Source organism: Vulpes lagopus, chromosome 7 (genome assembly GCF_018345385.1).
Source record: "Vulpes lagopus strain Blue_001 chromosome 7, ASM1834538v1, whole genome shotgun sequence".
NCBI lineage: Eukaryota > Metazoa > Chordata > Mammalia > Carnivora > Canidae > Vulpes > Vulpes lagopus.
Window position 1 is genome coordinate 20,860,000 of NC_054830.1, and position 17,431 is coordinate 20,877,430.

A 17,431-nucleotide genomic window follows, 5' to 3' on the forward strand; every position below is an offset into this window, starting at 1 on the left:
ATGTGTGAGTCCCAGTGGTTGGGGGCAGGGGATTTTCTAACTGTGGGTTGTTTTCTCAGGAGATAAATGGAATCACTGCAGCACTGGCTGAGGAGCTCTTTGAAAAAGGTATGTAGCTGGGAATCTCCCAAAAGAGTGGGATTCAGGGTGGTGCGGTATCCCATCTGTTGTGCTGTGCCAGTGAGCCATAACCAGGGCCCACCTCCCTCGGGTTGCTCAAATCCCTGGACCTGGGCCACAGCCAAGCCTGATTACCTACCTGCCCACCTGCCCTGCGCCAGCCAGGTCTTAAGAAGCTGTGGTCTTTGACCTTAGCACTCTTTGAGACCCCATGTTGGGGGTTAACTCCAAGCTCAGGATATAGTCCAAAGCCCTGTGATGGAGTTCTGGAAGGTGGATGACATGCTGCCCTCTTGCACCTGCTTTGTCCTTACCTGAGAGAGATTAGATGTGAACCAGAAACCAATCCTAGGTGATCACCCTGCCAGAGAACATAGTAGCTAGCATGGAGTGTTTCCTGTTGTTCAGCCTCAGATTGGACATCCCACTGCCTCCCTCTTGGGAGGTTCAGCTAAAGGACACTGAAGGCGAGAGGCCCAGGAACCTGCTTGAGGGTACGTGGCCGGGAGGAGCAGAGCAAGGACTGGTTAAGAACCCCACCTACTTGTAGGTCCTGCACGGGGCTGGCACCTCAGGCTTCATCTAACCTTGAGGTGTGTGCATAATTGGAGGTTGTAGCGTGGATCTGTTGCCCAGATGTTGCCTCACATCAGCTTTATTCCAGTTCAGGGCCACAGATTTTGACTCGGCCTCACCTCAGGGAGGCTCCCCAGTCGCACATTCTCATGACCCTTCCTCCTTTGTAATCACGTGTCCTGGGTCTGCCCTGTGCCCGGCCTGAGCTCAGGACCATGGCTTTGTCCCAAGGGTGCTTGCCTAGTGCTTGTTAACCATTGGCCAGGTGGGCAGATGCCCTGGCTGCACAGTGGGTGGGGCTGGGTGCTCACCCTGTGGGGCATGGCTGTTGCAGGAGAACTGCTCCTGGGGGCCGGCGAGGTCTTTGCCATCGGGCCCCTGCAGCTCTATGCGGTCACCGAGCAGCTGCAGCAGGGAAAGCCCACGTGTGCCAGTGGGGATGCCAAGACCGACCTCGGGCACATCCTGGACTTCACTTGTCGCCTTAAGTACCTTAAGGTAAAGCTGTGGCAGCTTGGTAATAGAGAGCCGCTCAGTTGTGGGCATATAGCCCAGGTGGGTCCTGATAGCTCATTGGCTAGCAGCATGTGTGAAGAAGGTGCTTGCAAATGAGCCCTGGGACAAGGAAGGCCATCTTTGGTGTTCTTGGCACTGTGCTTCTGGCTGTGAGCACCAGGGGGCAGTCATGATCCAGTGCCCCCTTGCTTTAAACTGTGGCTTTAGCCTGCTTTGTTGACCACGCAAGTGGTGTGTGGAGGTCTGTGAGTCCAGTTTGGTGGGTACAGCACTGCCCCCATGAACGTGGCTGAGGAACGCTTACAGCAGCATCCCTGATTCAAGCCCTGTGTCTGGCCACAGGTTTCTGGCACAGAAGGACCTTTTGGGACCAGCAACATTCAAGAGCAACTCCTGCCTTTTGATCTGTCAATATTCAAGTCTCTTCATCAGGTGGAGGTAAGGCCCAGGACCCTGGAGGCTCAGCCAGGCTGAGTGCACGTGGGTGTTCTCTTGCTTCTGTTTATCTGTGGGCCAGAGAGAGCCTGGATTTACCCATAAGGTGCTGTTGCTTTTGTGTTTGTCACTATGTGACAGGCCCCGTCTAGCTAAATCAGGCCCATCTGAAGGTGGAGAGAGAGGGGCCTCTGCTGCTCCTGGCTGCTCTGCATGTCTGTGCCCAGAACATTTGGACAGGATGGAGCACCAGTGCTTGTTGGCTCTTTCTTCTCGTTGCTCAAGTTGAAGTGCTGGGAGGGCATCCTGGGGGTCAGGCAGAGCCAGTTCCAATCTGTGTTTCCCAGGGCAGATCAGCAGAGGGCTCTGAGGGTTCTCTGCCCTCCAGTATGCCCACACCTAACAGGAAATACTTTGTTTACTTACTACCAAATTCCCGGGTTCACAATGCTAGATTGGTTAACATTTTTTAAATGTGAGGGGACTCAATAACATAATTTTTAAAAATGCTTTAAAGCGTCTATTTCTCAAGCATAGCTTTTGTGTTCAACCCTGTGTCTTAATGTACACTTTTAAAAAGTTTTTTATTCATAAGAGAGACAGAGAGAGGGGCAGAGACACAGGCAGAGGGAGAAGCAGGCTCCCCACAGAGAGCCTGATGTGGGGCTCCATCCTAGAACCCCAGGATTCCACCTGAGCCTATGGTAGATGCTCAACCACTGAACCACCCAGGTTCCCCAATAGACACTTCTTGATGGAAACTTCCCGACAGCCCTGTGGAATGGGTATTTTTATTCTCATTTTGCAGTTGAGGAAACCTAGGGTTAGGGAGGTAAGGAAGCTTGTCCAGGACCACACAGTTAACGAGGAGAAGCTGGGATCAGAATTCAGCCTCTGCCACCAATGGGACTATTCTGCCTGCGGCATTCTGGGCTAGTCACAGAGAACTTGAGGACCGCAGCCCCTTGCTGGGAACCTAGGGTGTGTGCCTCCACCAGTGCTGGCTGAGGAAGGACTGGGAACTCAGAGCAGTGCCCGACCCAGCCTCAGCTTGCATGCTAAGGCCCCAGAGTTGGGGTCTGCAGATGGGTGGTGTTCATGGGCATGCTTTGGCCTGTAGCTGTCCCTCCCTTGTGCAGGACAACCAAGGCCAGTAAAGTAGGGCTGGGTGAGCAAGAGGGCCCATTGTATTCACTGTGCGCCAGAGGCCCTCTGCTCTCAAGTGCTGCTTTCCAGAGCCCATTCTTCATGTCTACCTTACAAGCCCCAAGTCAGCCCTTACAGCCATTTCTGAGGCACAGCTTTTCTTTGTTCCAGATTAGTCACTGTGGTGCTAGGCACATCCGGGGACTAGTTGCGTCAAAGCCCACCTTAGCCACAATGAGCGTCCGCTTCTCTGCCACTTCTATGAAGGTAAGCTCCACCTGTTTCCTGCCTGGGGCACCGAGTGGCAGGATCCTACGTTGTGGTGTCCCACCCGTCTGCGCTGAGTATGGGTGTGGGCAGCTCTGTGCTCATGCAGGTCTCCCCAGTGCTCAACAATCTCTGGGATGCTTTAGTCTGTCTTCATCAAAAAGTGATACTGTTAAACAAGATAGTTGAAAGAATTGGGTCTCCCCACCCCAAGCCCCGCCAAAAAGTGATTTTAGATGTGACAAATTGCTGGGCAGTGGCAAGTGACAGAATGTTTATTAGATTGATATCAATGTTTCTCTAAGCTTAAAAAGCCCTGGCTTAGTACTTGTCTATATCTTGTTTTGAATGGACTTGAAGTAGACAGGTCAGGTCATGGAAATGCTGGTCCCACAAACAACTTGTGTGTGAGTAACAGAAATACTCGAGAATGTGAGGGGTTTCTTTCCTATTTACCTTTTTACAGATTACATCTTAGTAATGTTCAAATCCTTCTCTGGGTATAGAACAAACATAGTGATTACTTTTATGACGTAGCGTCTGATCCAGATTTGGGTTTGGCCAAGTCTTGAGGCCACTGGCTGAGATAGGAGGCTTGCGTCAAGAGCAAGGGTTTTGGGGACAACCCAGCCTTTCTCCGTTGCACTCCCTGCCGCCTGACTCAAAGGGCCCATATTGATCCATTGAGGGAGGAAAGGCCTTCTGGGCATAACTGCCAACCCAAGGAGGCCTTCCTTTTTGTCCTTTGATGGGGCCTCTGTGTCCATGCTACTACCCTGTGAAGTCATGGACAGTGATGGCCTACTGTCCTCAGTGGGGGCTATAGTGCCAGCTTGGATAGGATAGTTGCCTGGAAACACCATGATCTGATCTTCAGCTCCTGAGGTTTAAGCCAGAAAAGGCATCACCACATAGCAAAAGGCTCTTCTGGCTCGAAAAGCATTTGCTAATGAAGCAGGGTCAGAACACATTCCAAGTGGCTGTTCTGTTACTAAGCTTTTCTGTTATTTCACAATCGCTTAAAACCATATGAACTAAAAAAAAAAAAAAAGAACTAAAAAAAAAAAAAACATATGAGCTGAAGCCCATTTTAATGCAAGTGTACTTCCACATGCTAAATATGCTGAAGCCCTTCCTGAAATTTTGCAATGATTGTGTTGCGTGAGGGCCAAGTGTGGTGCTCAACAGATGTTCTTACACAGGAAGTCCTTGTTCCCGAAGCGTCAGAATTTGATGAGTGGGAGCCAGAAGGCACGGCCCTGGAAGGCCCTGTGACCGCCGTCATTCCCACATGGCAGGCACTGACCACCCTAGACCTGAGCCACAACAGCATCTCCGAGATCGACGAGTCTGTGGTATGCTCTCAGCAACAGGTGCCAGGGGCTTCTCTGGCCTGATCAAACCCCAAGGTTGGGTATTTAACTTGGCCTTTTCTAGAAGAACCACAGAAAACCTATATTCTGTGTTTTGTGTATGCCTGAAAATTTTTAATTACAAAGCGGAATTAATTAAAATAGGTGAAGTAGTGGTTAGAGTCAAATGAAGCACCTGCGTGTTTGATACAGAAACAAAATGAACGAGGGAGCTGCACTCCCAGGGAGTGCAGTAGAACAATCACTCCATAGATTCTAGACATGCCCACGTAAGAGTGATATCCAGATGGGATTTGGGCAAGAAGAGAGTGATACCTGTATTTGTGCTCTTTGGTGGGGTTGGGCAGGGCTGAAGAAGACGGACGGACTTACTTCCGTCTGGAACCTTGCCACTGTTATTTTCGCAAGCCAGGTGTTTCGTAGGAACAGTGGCCCGTGTTCCGCACTGGAGACCCTCTGTGCTCCTGGGACGGGCTGCTGAGTGGGCACGGAAGGTGTCACAGCAGCTGCCCCACAGAGATGTCTGGCTGGGGAGTCCGTGTCTGGAGGAAGCATCCCACAGTGTCCATCACCAGTTGCGGAGGCCACGAGGGTCCCATGTCCTAGAGTAACCTGAGCTCTCTTTCTTCTTTCACAAGAAACTGATTCCAAAGATTGAGTTCCTGGACCTGAGTCACAATGGAGTGCTGGTCGTGGACAATCTGCAGGTAATTCATGTCTTTAAAGGCCACCATCTTTGGGCTTCTCGAGGTCCTGTTCTCCTGAGAGCTCAGGAAGCTAATGCCACCTTGGGCATTTGGCCATACCCTGGGGTCTTCTCTCATAGGCCCCCGAAAGGTGTCTGGGTACCCTGGAGTTTTGTATAGATGGGGTCTGCTGCTGTCCCCTTCAGGTATCAGTGATGCACCAGATGATTGTTTCTCTAGTTTCAAAGAGTGAGGAAAGACATGGAAATGTAGACTGAGCATGATGAAGATGATACAGCTCCATCACGGTGATGGACAGCCTCATTTTCACAGCTTATGCCTCCCCCGTGGGCCGTGATGTCCCTACTGGGGAGGGGGGCTGTGCCACAGGGCTCCTGGGTGTGCCAACGATCCAAGGTTGCCCTTACCAATAGCTGTCCAAGGGAAGTGGATGTTGGAGGGCTAAAGGCCCACTGCACTGTTAGTGGTGGCCCGCCCGCTCAGGAGCCTTGGCCTGAACCAGCATATCCTGTTCTTGATGCCCACTGCAGCACCTGTACAATCTCGTGCACCTGGACCTGTCCTACAACAAGCTCTCCTCCTTGGAAGGGGTGCACACCAAATTGGGAAATATTAAGACCCTGAACCTGGCAGGAAACCTGCTGGAGAGTCTGAGTGGCCTGCACAAGCTCTATTCCCTGGTCAACCTGGACCTCCGTAACAACAGGATCGAGCAGGTGAGTCCCAGCCCGGGAGGCTCCCGGGGTCCTGGGATAGCTGCGCCTGGGAGTTGAGGACTTGAAAAAGGAACGGTAAGCTGTCTTTCATTGAAAAGAGGCCATCAGACGTGTCGGCCTATTGCTGAAGCATTCGAGGATGAGATGAGGGAAAGGAACTTGTTTCTTGCAGATGGAGGAGGTCCGGAGCATCGGCAGCCTCCCGTGTCTGGAGCATGTGGCTCTGTTGAACAACCCCCTGAGCATCATTCCTGACTACCGCACCAAAGTGCTGGCTCAGTTCGGAGAGAGAGCCTCCGAGGTAAGCTGCTGGGGAAGTTCTGTTCTGTCTGAGAGACGGTCTGGTTGGAGTCTGGCTTCTCCCAGGCAGTGCTGGAGGTGGTGTCCCCTGTTCTGTGGCTGCCTGCTTCGGAACGACATCTGGCCCTGAAGGGCCTCTCAGTTCTGGGAAGTCTGCTGCCTCCCCAGGAAGAGGCTTCCCCGCCCCTTCTGTGGGGGAGCCAGCTGCCCTGGTTCCCGCTGGCTTCTCTCAAGTCATCTTCTGTCACGGCTTCGGGCCAGGAGGGCTCCCCACCAAACAGCAGGCACAGACCAAGGGTAGAGGAACTGTCTTCGGCTTGTAAGAGTCACCCGGTATTTTGTAGACTGTGGACCTTAAAGGGTTCGCCCACCTTTGCCAGTGTGGACCAGCCCAGCGTCTGCCACCTGCTGTGTGTGATCTGGCCACCCGCCACCATGTCAGCCTCACAGATCCTTAGCTGGACTTATCTGTCTTTTCAGTCTGAAGCAGGCCTCTCCCCTTTCTCCCCAAATCTCAGGCCAGAACATACGTGGGTGTTTGCATCCTCCCCCCCGACCACCCTCCTCGCCCCTTTGCAGCCCCCCAAGTGCCCCTTTCTTCGCACCATCACTAAGACTGTGTTTATAAGATGACCTCTCCTCTTTCTCTCTCCAGCTGCACAGTGTGGTGTCAGCTCTTCTCCAGGCCCTTGGGACTGTCCTTTATGGGCCACACCACTACCCCTCAGTGCTTGCTAGTCGTAGCCTTCTCCTGTATTTGCAGATGGGGCTCCCCACCCTTCTGCCTGTTCCCCGTGCTTCTGCCCTCCCAGATCCTCAGCTCAGAGACCCTCCCTTTACTGATCTGAGTTTTTGCCATAATTGGGGGCTTGGTTCAGGTCACCGCCTTCTATCACTCTCAGTCACCCAAGAGGCCATCACAGTGGATCCTGCACCCCTTCTCAGAGAGGGACTCCCAAAAACAAACTGGGCAGTGTGGGATGTCCCGGGTCACTTCTGAGGGTGGTGAAGAGCTCACACGCCAGGGGACAGAATGTCCCCTGGCCACCTGTGTCCTCTTAGGGCATGGCACACACCTCAGCAAGGTCCCTTCCACTCTGCTCCTGTTATCAGCCCCTGTGCTGATGGCTGTTCTCTGAACTCTGTAGGTCTGTCTGGACAGCACAGCCACCACAGAGAAGGAGCTGGACACTGTGGAAGTACTCAAAGCAATTCAGAAAGCCAAGGAGGTCAAGTCAAAGCTGAACAACCCAGAGAAGAAGGTGGGTCTTTGTGTGGGAGGCAACAGGAGTGATGTTGAAGAGCCAGCAAAGGGAAGAGCTGGCTTGCGGTGGTAACAGGACATGGAGCGCTCCGGGCCCCTATGTCCTGGCTGCATCCCACCCCCTTCACATCCTGGTTGTCCTCACCAATGCAAGGCGGGCAGTTGGCAGCTCTGCCCCACAGGGTTGCTGTGGACTAGGCAGGGCCGCCTTCACCATCACCACACTTCTGAGAGGTGGGAGCTCCTTCCCCGGGCTGACTTGAGCACTCCTCCTCAGATCAGTGAGGATTCCCGACTCTCAACGGCCCCCTGCATCCGATCCAGCGGCTCCCCTCCCAGCGTGGCTCCCACCTCTGCCTCCCTGCCCCAGCCCATCCTCTCCAACCAAGGTAATTGTGTATGTCTCACCACCTAGCAGAGTTGCACAGGTCCTGCTCAGGCCTCCAGGCTTGGCTTGGGGGAAGATGCCAGTACCTGTTCCCTATAGGTTCAGACACAGGGAGGGCATGGTGCTGTCTATAGGCAGCACCTCTTGGGGTGGCACAGAGTGGGGGGTGGCGGCTTGGTATCAGCTTTATTGATTACTTAGCAAGGGTCCCCAGTTGTCCTGAATCCCACATCCAGTTCCTGTAGGATCCCATGGGTTTCTAATGGGGCCCCAAGGCTACCCTTGGAACAGACTCGGGGCTGCTGTTCATAAAGACCCTGTTCCCCCACAGGCAGCATGGGCAGATTGGCTCCTAACTAATGGGACGCCAGGCCCCGTGACTTTCCTGAATCGGGCACCCTGACCCCTATATAGGAAATGTTTTTTGCCTTTTTTTTTTTTTTTTATCATTGCCTTATTTCTGTGGTTCTTGCGGTGTGATCCAGCCCCAAAGTTCTGTGTGTGTGGGCCAAGATGGGCTGTCCGTGGACCCATGGAAGACCAGTTCCCTTTACCCGCCCACTGTCTTAGCGTTTTCAAAGGGCTTTCACCTCTGAACCCAGGCATCCTCGGAGATGAGTGAGTGAAGCAGGTCCCATGAGAGTGTCTGCTGGCCCGGCCCCTGCGGAAGAGGGGAGGGTGTGCCGTCCCGAGTGGAGCCGAGGCTCGGGACACACAGGAAAGAACGCCGCCCGCCCACCCGGGCTCCTGGAGACGCAGAACTTGGTGTGAGGTCTTGGGAAAACAGTTTGACCCTATGTTTCAAGAGCCAGAAAAACGTTCCCACCCCTTGACCTGGTAACCCCGCTGGTGGGGCTTTTATCTTAGTGGGATAAGTTAATGGGGAAGGGGGAGGTGAAATGCTCATTGCAACATTATTTATGCGAACAAAACATGGATATGACAGGCATCAGAGGATGCAAAGGAGATTGAGCCATGGTGCAGAATGCTCTGCCACCATCACATCAGAGAGAGGGGGCCTGGGTAGGAAGAAAGGAGAAGTGCTCAGGTTAGGTCCGAAAGCCCGTGGCTGGGCAGCACACCAAGGTCATGACCATGAGGTCAGAGAAAGAACTCGTGAGAATGGAACGGTGGTGTTAGGGGCCAGAGGAATTGTCAATCTGCTTTTGTAACACTCTTGACTGAGAAATTTTGGTTTTATTTTTTTACATGAAAGGGGAGGGGGGTTTGTATCACTGCGAAGAAGCTTCCCTGCTGCCTTTCCTGCCGTCGGGCCAAAGCCCTCTTGGGGGCCACCACCGCGTGCTGCCCTGTCACAGCACCGGCCAGTCTACAGAGGAGCCATATGACTAGGCTTCCAGGGGACAGGGAGGTGCGACAGGTCCTCAAGGCCAGGAATCAGCCGGTTCTCAGCATTTGTTGACTCGGTGAACGAGTGAGTGTGTGGGTGAACAAGCAAGTGGAAAACCAGCTGCTAAAGCGCAGACCGTGGGTGGGGGAGATGAGGTGTCTGCCCCCAGAGCCGCTGCAGGCAGCCCCTGCTCAGGCAGGAAGGCCTCTGCCCCCTCCCCCACCTCCCCACTCCCAGGGATGTGCCACAGAGTGGCTCACTGTAGTCTGTTCCCCCCCCCCCCTTTCCTGGCTACCAGACATTTAGACGTTGTCTCCAGATTTGCACCTCTTACGAATAAAACTGTAGTGGATGTCTTTGTGTGCACATCTCTTTCCTTTCTGTGAGAAACAACAGAATTCGGGCCGCATCTAGGCGCTCTGATGCCTCTCGTCTCATCCTCTGAGTGACCCTTCCTGACCACATGTTTGTACAGTCCACGGTCCAGGAAGGAAGCAGAAAGACTGTCCCTGTCCACATTTCCTCAGTTCCAAACAGGGTGTGGGTGGGTAGTGGCAAGAAAACGTTTTTTTCTCACTAAGGTAGAGGAATCTGCAGATGGTGGTGTTCAGCCATGTGCTGTACCCAACCAGGGTCTTGCCTGGATGGACCAGGATTTCTCCCTCAGGGAGCAGCTGTGCTCCCAGCCCACTCCCACCTGTGAGGCAGGCAAACATACTTGTGAATAAAGTGGGTGCTTTCCAGTTAACACTAGGCCTCTGGTTATCTCAGGAGCTGGTAGCCAGCTTGTTGGAGCCATGGAGGATTGTGACCAGTAGGGGCTGACGGATGAAATGCCAGAGTTGACTCTTCCGCCAGGTCCATAGAGAAGTGCTTAGGAGCAGGCACCCGGGAGGGAGGCAGCTCAGTTTGCATCCCAGCTTCCCTGGCCACGTGCCTTCAAGCAACTTACAGCCTCTCCGAAATCCTGTTCTCTCAACTGTAAAGTGGATACACCCTACTTCATCGATTCTAAGATGCACCCGTTTCCACCCTGTGACTTCCCTGAAATTGAGATGCGTCTTTGAGTCAGTGGCGTCTCATAGTCGCTGTCAGCCAGCTGGTATTCGTGATGGAGTCGTGTGAAAGCCTTCTGTGGACACCTGCTAAGACCAAGATGACACCCCATCCAACGCATCTTAGATTTGATGAACTGTGGTAAATAATGAGAGGCATGCATGAGCTGATGCTGGGGAAGCGCTTAACACTGCTCCTGGCTCATCAGGAATGGTCAGTGAGGGCTTCCCTTTCTTGTGTACTTTGTGGGGGTTTCCAGATGACCAGGACGGTGCCCCTAAAGAACCTGGAGCCTCTTGGGGAGGTGAGCTTATGTGCCCAAAGGAGAACAGGGCAGGATGACCTGGGGGTGTTTGTAGAAGAGAGAGGCAGATCTAGAGCAGAGAGAGCTTTGTAGTGGAGGTGATGGGTGAGGTGAACCTCAAAGGATGGTAGGATCTGAGCGTGTGAGGGAGGAGAGGGGTGGACTCCAGGGGAGAGCAGTGTGCTTTGTGCATGGCTGTGTGCTTGCCGCCTTCCTGCCTATGCATAGCTTCTGCTGCTTTGCTCGGGGGCTGGGGTGGCAGCAGGCAGAGGCATCTAGGCTTGGGCTCTTGGCTTATGGGCTTATGGGCTCTTGGCTGGCTCATGGGCAGAGGACCTGGGCTGCATGAGTTGTCCTGTCCCGGGGGGGGGGGGGGAGCGCGGCTGAGCTGGACAAGGGTCTGTGACTTCTGGAGCTCAATCACTTCACTGAGCCACAGTGACTGGCAGCAAAACCAGGCAAGCGCTGGGCTCCCTTCAAATCTCTCTGAAACTGAGGGTTGATTTTCAGTGTTCTCCCAGCTAGCTACACTTAAGGTTTTAAAAAAAAAGTCTTTATCCTCCACCACTGTGGAAAACGTCCAGAGTAAAATAATAGGCCTGGACATGCTATCCTCATAAAACAGCCTCAGCGGGATTTAAGAACGCTCTGTTTCTGGGGTGCATGAGTCACTGCGCTGTCCATGGAGGTGGCCCAGGGGAGGGTCAGTGGGGAGCGTTGTGCGGAAAGCAGGCCATGGGTGCCGAGCACGGTTTGTCCTTGCCAGCCTCGGAGAAAAACAGCCTGCAAGAAGGCCCAGCCTTCTGAGTAAGGGGTCCCGAGCCCTTGCAGGTCTGTGAAATTCACAGAAATGTTCTATTAGTGGGGTTGGGCCAAGTTTAGTCAAGTTCCTAGAAAGAGGTTCCAGGAGTGAACACGTTGAAGGCTCTTGATGGACATACTGCCAAACTGCTCTCCCAGCCGGCAGGCCAGCTCGTGCCCCACTGCCCGCCTCTGCCCCGTCAGGCCAAGTCCAGGCCAGGCTGACAGTCAGACCTTTGCCAAAGTGAGACAAAACCAAGGTCTTGTTTCAGCTTGCCCTTCTGTGGTTCCTTTTGGGGGTGTGCCTCACTTCCGGTGTTCTTTCTGGTGGCCATTCCTTTGTGGGATATCTGTTCTTCCTTGCAGTCTCCTAATGGGGTTTCCAGCCCCTGCTCCCCATTCTTGTTATCTGGAAGAGCCTTTTATAGATCAAAGACACATGTCTTTGTTAAGTATCACAAGTACTTTTTTTCTCATTTCATTTCGATTTATCTTAGGTTCCTTTTTTTTTTTTTTTTAAAGAACTTTGGTTGTTATGTAGTTGTACATATCGATTTCTTCCTTTGGATTTAGGTTTAGAAAGTCTGTCCCTGCTTTGAAATTAGATAATCAGTCATTTATCCTTCGAGTTTAAGATTTCCATTTTTAATGTTTTCTTCTGTGACCTTGTGGTTGGGTTAGGGGGTCTGACAAGGCCCTCAGTCATGCCGGAAGCCTGAGGGTCCAGCCCTGTTTGTTGAATGGCTACTCTCCCTGCCTGCCCTGCCTGCCCACCCCTGGTCTCTCCAGGTATCATGTTCGTTCAAGAGGAGGCCCTGGCCAGCAGCCTCTCCTCCACCGACAGTCTGACTCCCGAGGACCGGCCCATTGCCCGGGGATGTTCTGATTCTTTAGAGTCCATCCCTTCAGGACAGGTAATACCCTCCTCCTACTTTTGGGGATTGCTTATTTCTCTGGATCAACTGTTCTGCCTGGGGCTGTCCAGAAGTAGGACCTGCCTGGAAGGTAGAGGTGGTGTGGCTGGAGTTTGGGGCAGATGCTGCCATTGCTTGGTGCACTCTGCTTTGTGATGAGCAGTTTGTATTCCCTGTCTGTCCCTCTGTCTGTCCATCTCTTTGTGTGTGTGTCTCTGTCTGTCTCTTGGGGCTAATAGGAACAGGCAGTTCTCTCACTAGGTCCTGGGGGGTCAAAGCCAGATAGATGGTCCTTAGCCCCTGTGAGTGGACTGTCCTGGGAAAGGCAGTTCAGAAAGCCCTAGGTGGGGATTGTTTGGGTCCCACACCCATCAGGAAGAGTTTCTCCACCATTGCCTGGCACACTGGGCTTTTCTGCTCACTCCTGCATGTTACCCTAGTAGTCTGGGGCACATGATGACTCCAGCATCTTCTCTGTGGCTGCTGCTAAGGGTTCTGGAGCTTCTCCCTCTGTCTTGGGAAGAGAGGAGGAAGGCAAGTGTGATAAGATCTCATGTGTGGGGCTTCTCCCTGCTACCTGGGCCTCCATCCAGCCCTGACTAGTAGTCCAGGGTCATGGCCCTGTGACCCTGGGCAGTTTGCACAGTCCTCGTTCTGTCCCAGTACTCCTTGGCACTCGTCCTTTCACTCTCCCCAGGGTCACACAATAGGAGGTTCCCAGCTCCTAGGTCCTCTGCACTGCTCGGAGACCACTGGGAGGGCCTTGCCAGGTGCTACATAGCCTCTGCTCACAGAGTCCTCTGCGGGCCAGTTGCCACATTGATAGGCTGTCCATGCGGACCCACTGCGGTGGCATGAGGACTCAGATGCCAGACCTAGAGGCACATGCTAAGCTGCAGCATGGCAGGAGGCTCTGGCCCGGGTCTGGAGGCACGGCTGGTGTCAGACAGACATAGGTGGGAATCTCAGCCCTGCCATGCACTGCTGTGTAACTGGGTGAGTCTCTCTCTGCCATTCTGGGCCCCAGAATCTGTCCTCAAGAGAAACATGGGGATGGTAAGGAGCTTCTCGTAGGGTGGTGAAATGGGGAAGGGTGCCTGGGTCAGGGTCCAGCACCCAGTAAATGCCAGGGACTGGCTGCAGCAAATAGGGGACTCACCACATGTCCTTCTCTGTCAGGCACCTTCTGATGATTTACGGGACATGCCAGGAGCTGTTGGTGGTGTGAGGTAAGGAAGAGGTTAAGAAGGCATTCTAGGCCTTCTGCACATGCCCAGCTGTGGACCAGTGGGAACCAGTTGGATTTTGTTAACAGTCTGTTCATAGAAGTTCTTCAGAGATATTTCTTCCTTTAAATAAACAGGAATGAGGTGGGTTCTGGTCTGTTTCCAAATTCTGATCCCTGAAGTTTGCTTGACGTGTTATCCCATACCAGGGGTCAGCAGATCAAGGCCAGTTTGGCCAACAGGCTTATTTTGTACAGCCTGTGAGCTGAGATTGATTGTTAAATTCTTAAAGCACTGTTAAAAAAAAATTATGTGGATGGGCTTCCCCAAAACTGTTCACTCTCTGACTTTTTATAGAAGTTTCCCAACCCTGCTCTATATGTGCTTTTTCGTGGAGGGGAGCAGTGGCCAAGAGGAGCTAGAATTTAAATGTGAAAGTCCTAAGACCCACCTAGCTGACCCCCTGACTCCCATCCCAGAGGCCACTGGGTGCTCCTGAAGGGAACCATTGTCAACAAGTGACTTCGTGCCCTTGAGCTCTCATTCCCTTGGGAGTTAAAGCCAGCATCTGAGTGACTGAGAAGTCTTGTGGTGCTTCTGTTGGGAGAGCCCGTGCGGTACAACAGTGCTGAATGCCTGTGGCCTGAGCCCTGGGAATGTACACTTGCACTGAGCCAGCAGTCCCAGCAGTCCCAGCCCTCCAGTGTCTCGGCTTCCCACTTGGGCACTTATCAAGGACATGGGCTGAGCTGTTTCGAAGGCTTGGGAGACCCTCGTGTTGTTCTGTTGAGGCCAGGGTGCAGCGGCAGGCTTTGCCTGTGGGCAGTAGGGATAGTCCAGCCCAGAATGCCATTGACCTGGCCTCTCCCCACACAGCCCAGAGCATGCAGAGCCGGAGGTCCAGGTGGTGCCCGGATCTGGCCAGATCATCTTCCTGCCCTTCACCTGTATTGGCTACACAGCCACCAACCAGGACTTCATCCAACGCCTGAGCACACTCATCCGGCAGGCCATTGAGCGGCAGCTGCCCGCCTGGATAGAGGCTGCCAACCAGCGGGAGGAGGGCCAGGGCGAGCAGGGCGAGGATGACGATGATGATGAGGAGGATGCCGCTGAGAACCGCTACTTTGAAATGGGGCCCCCTGATGTAGAGGAAGAGGAGGAGGGTGGCCGGGGGGAGGAAGAGGAGGAGGAAGAGGAGGAGGAGGAGGAGGAAGGCGAGGAGGAGCGCCTGGCCTTGGAGTGGGCCCTGGGTGCAGATGAGGACTTCCTGCTGGAGCACATCCGCATCCTGAAGGTGCTCTGGTGCTTCCTGATCCATGTGCAGGGCAGCATCCGCCAGTTCGCCGCCTGCCTCGTGCTCACTGACTTTGGCATCGCTGTCTTCGAGATCCCGCACCAAGAATCACGGGGCAGCAGCCAGCACATCCTCTCGTCCCTACGCTTCGTCTTCTGCTTCCCCCACGGTGACCTCACCGAGTTCGGCTTCCTCATGCCGGAGCTGTGCCTGGTGCTGAAGGTGCGGCACAGCGAGAACACACTGTTCATCATCGCCGACGCCGCCAACCTGCATGAGTTCCATGCCGACCTGCGCTCGTGCTTTGCACCACAGCACATGGCCATGCTGTGCAGCCCCGTGCTCTACGGTAGCCACACCAGCCTACAGGAGTTCCTCCGCCAACTGCTCACCTTCTACAAGGTGGCGGGCGGCTGCCAGGAGCGCAGCCAGGGTTGCTTCCCCGTCTACCTGGTCTACAGCGACAAGCGCATGGTGCAGACTGCCGCCGGGGACTACTCGGGCAACATTGAGTGGGCCAGCTGCACACTCTGCTCGGCCGTGCGGCGCTCCTGCTGTGCGCCCTCTGAGGCCGTCAAGTCCGCCGCTATCCCCTACTGGCTGCTGCTCACACCCCAGCACCTCAATGTCATCAAGGCCGACTTCAATCCCATGCCCAACCGCGGCACCCACAACTGCCGCAACCGCAACAGCTTCAAGCTCAGCCGAGTGCCGCTGTCCACGGTGCTGCTGGACCCCACACGCAGCTGTACCCAGCCACGGGGCGCCTTCGCGGACGGCCACGTGCTGGAGCTGCTTGTGGGCTACCGCTTTGTCACTGCCATCTTTGTGCTGCCCCATGAGAAGTTCCACTTCCTGCGTATCTACAACCAGCTACGGGCCTCATTGCAGGACCTGAAGACTGTAGTCATTGCCAAGACCCCTGCGACTGGGGCCCGGTCCCAGAGCCCCCTCATGGAAGGCCAACCTCCCGAGGACAGGGCCAGGTGAGACAGTGCAAGCTCTTGGCAGGGGGGTGGGGGGGGCCATGTGTGCGCCAGGGTGGGCCTGGCTCCTCTGCTCCTCTTTGGCTTCTGACCAGCATCAGCATTGCCCTTGGCTCCCTGTGACACCCTATGACAAGCCTTACTCTGGTGGTGAGCCATGTACCCCTTTTCAGGAAAAACTGGGTCATTAAGGGGCTTTCTCTTTGCATGTAATTCTATAAGTGCCTTCCAGAGTCACTTGTTGGCAGAGAGTAACAAGGTCTGAGATCTGAGTTTGAGCTGGGCAGTTCTCTGGTTCAAAGCTCTTTTCCTTCTTGCAGCAAGGGAGACAGAGAAGGAAGTAGTGGTAGTCTTGTCCTGTTCTTCCTCCCTCTGCCTGGCTTCCCCTTGGCTCCCTCCCTGGGTTTCCCTCGGGGCCATCTGGAGCTCAGGCTAGAGGGAGGCCTATGAGCAGCCATGCCCATATTATCCTCAGCTCACCCCCACCCAAGACTCCAGAGGGGCCTCATGCCCTGGAGGGTGCTCCTTCTTCTGTTGGTCCTCCTGTCCTCTGAGATACAGCCTTACTTTCTCTTCTGTCCTTGGAACCAGTGGAGACACTGTCCTCACCCCAGTGTCTCAAGTCTTCTGCCTCTGATCCCAGCTCCCGAAACTGGTGTTCCCAGGGGGCTCCCAAACTCTCCTTGGATGAATCAGGTCCCCTTCTTGGGCCCAGCTCAATTCCCATGCCCTCCATAGAGATGCCATCAGGTCTCGAGGTGCTGGAGAGCAGCTTCTGCCCAAGGCACCCCACCCCTCTGTGCTGAGGCCTCAAGGGGTGACACCTTGCCTCCATTTCCTTGCTGTCCCCAAGCCTGGCTAGAACCTGCCCACAATGGGGACTGCATGCAGAAAACAGACACCCTTCTTTATCCCAGCAAGCACATCTTTGTGCCAGCCCTGGGGTACCACACTGCCTGTCTTTCCCCTGACTGCCCATCATCTTCTAAGAGGGAGGGCCTGGCACTTTCCCTTTGTTCTGTCTGCCTGTAGGGAACCTTGAGATGATGAAATCTCCAGAGGACCCCAGACTTGGCAGTTGGTACATGTGTTTCATCACCCTCTGAGGTTGTATGTGATGTGACTCTCCACTTGGGGTCCCTTTGCTAACACAATGTTTCTCGGGGGATTGGGATATGTAGCAATGACCAGCATCCTCAGGAGGTCCTAATAGAGGCTCCAGCTCCAATGCCAGCAGAGGCTCCAGCCACAGCCACAGCAGAGGCTCCAGCCCCAGCAGAAGCTCCAGCTCCAGCCCCAGTGCCAGCAGAGGCTCCAGCTCCAGTCCCAGTGCCAGCAGAAGCACCAGCCCTGGCTCTGGCCTCAATGGAGGTCCCAGCCCCGGCCCTGGAAGAGGCCGTGGGCCCAGCAAAGGCCTCAGGCCCAGTGGAGGGCCTGCTTCCAGATTTGGCCCCAACAATGGCCTTGGCCTCAGAGGAGACCCCAGCAGACACCTCAGCCCCAGCCCTAGCTGAGCCTCTGGTGCAAGCGGAGGCCCCTGCTCATTACCCAAGTGAGCACCTGATCCGCTCCACGTCGGAGGAGAATCAGATCCCCTCGCACCTGCCTGCCTGCCCATCACTCCGTCACATCGCCAGCCTACGGGGGAGCACCATCATCGAGCTCTTTCATAGCAGCATTGCCGAGGT

At 54.4% G+C, this 17,431-nt stretch overlaps 1 protein-coding gene across 3 annotated transcripts in view; it reads left to right on the forward strand.

The window, feature by feature from the left end:
• The window catches only part of NISCH (nischarin), a 32,927-nt gene that overhangs the window by 12,039 nt on the left and 3,457 nt on the right, over window positions 1-17,431 (forward strand). For 2 of the 3 annotated variants that reach the window (XR_005988882.1, XM_041761831.1), the window contains exons 4-17: window positions 60-108; window positions 1,031-1,194; window positions 1,555-1,650; window positions 2,965-3,060; window positions 4,263-4,415; window positions 5,072-5,140; window positions 5,671-5,856; window positions 6,029-6,157; window positions 7,305-7,418; window positions 7,698-7,809; window positions 12,110-12,234; window positions 13,414-13,463; window positions 14,337-15,743; window positions 16,925-17,429. Coding sequence is in view for 2 of the 3 variants with exons in the window: in XM_041761831.1 (XP_041617765.1) it covers window positions 60-108; window positions 1,031-1,194; window positions 1,555-1,650; window positions 2,965-3,060; window positions 4,263-4,415; window positions 5,072-5,140; window positions 5,671-5,856; window positions 6,029-6,157; window positions 7,305-7,418; window positions 7,698-7,809; window positions 12,110-12,234; window positions 13,414-13,463; window positions 14,337-15,743; window positions 16,925-17,429 (3,255 nt within the window). In the remaining variant the exon portion in view is untranslated. Of the gene's footprint in view, window positions 1-59; window positions 109-1,030; window positions 1,195-1,554; window positions 1,651-2,964; window positions 3,061-4,262; window positions 4,416-5,071; window positions 5,141-5,670; window positions 5,857-6,028; window positions 6,158-7,304; window positions 7,419-7,697; window positions 7,810-8,410; window positions 11,788-12,109; window positions 12,235-13,413; window positions 13,464-14,336; window positions 15,744-16,924; window positions 17,430-17,431 lie in introns of those variants that run through there. The other variant, XM_041761832.1, reaches the window with a different exon arrangement.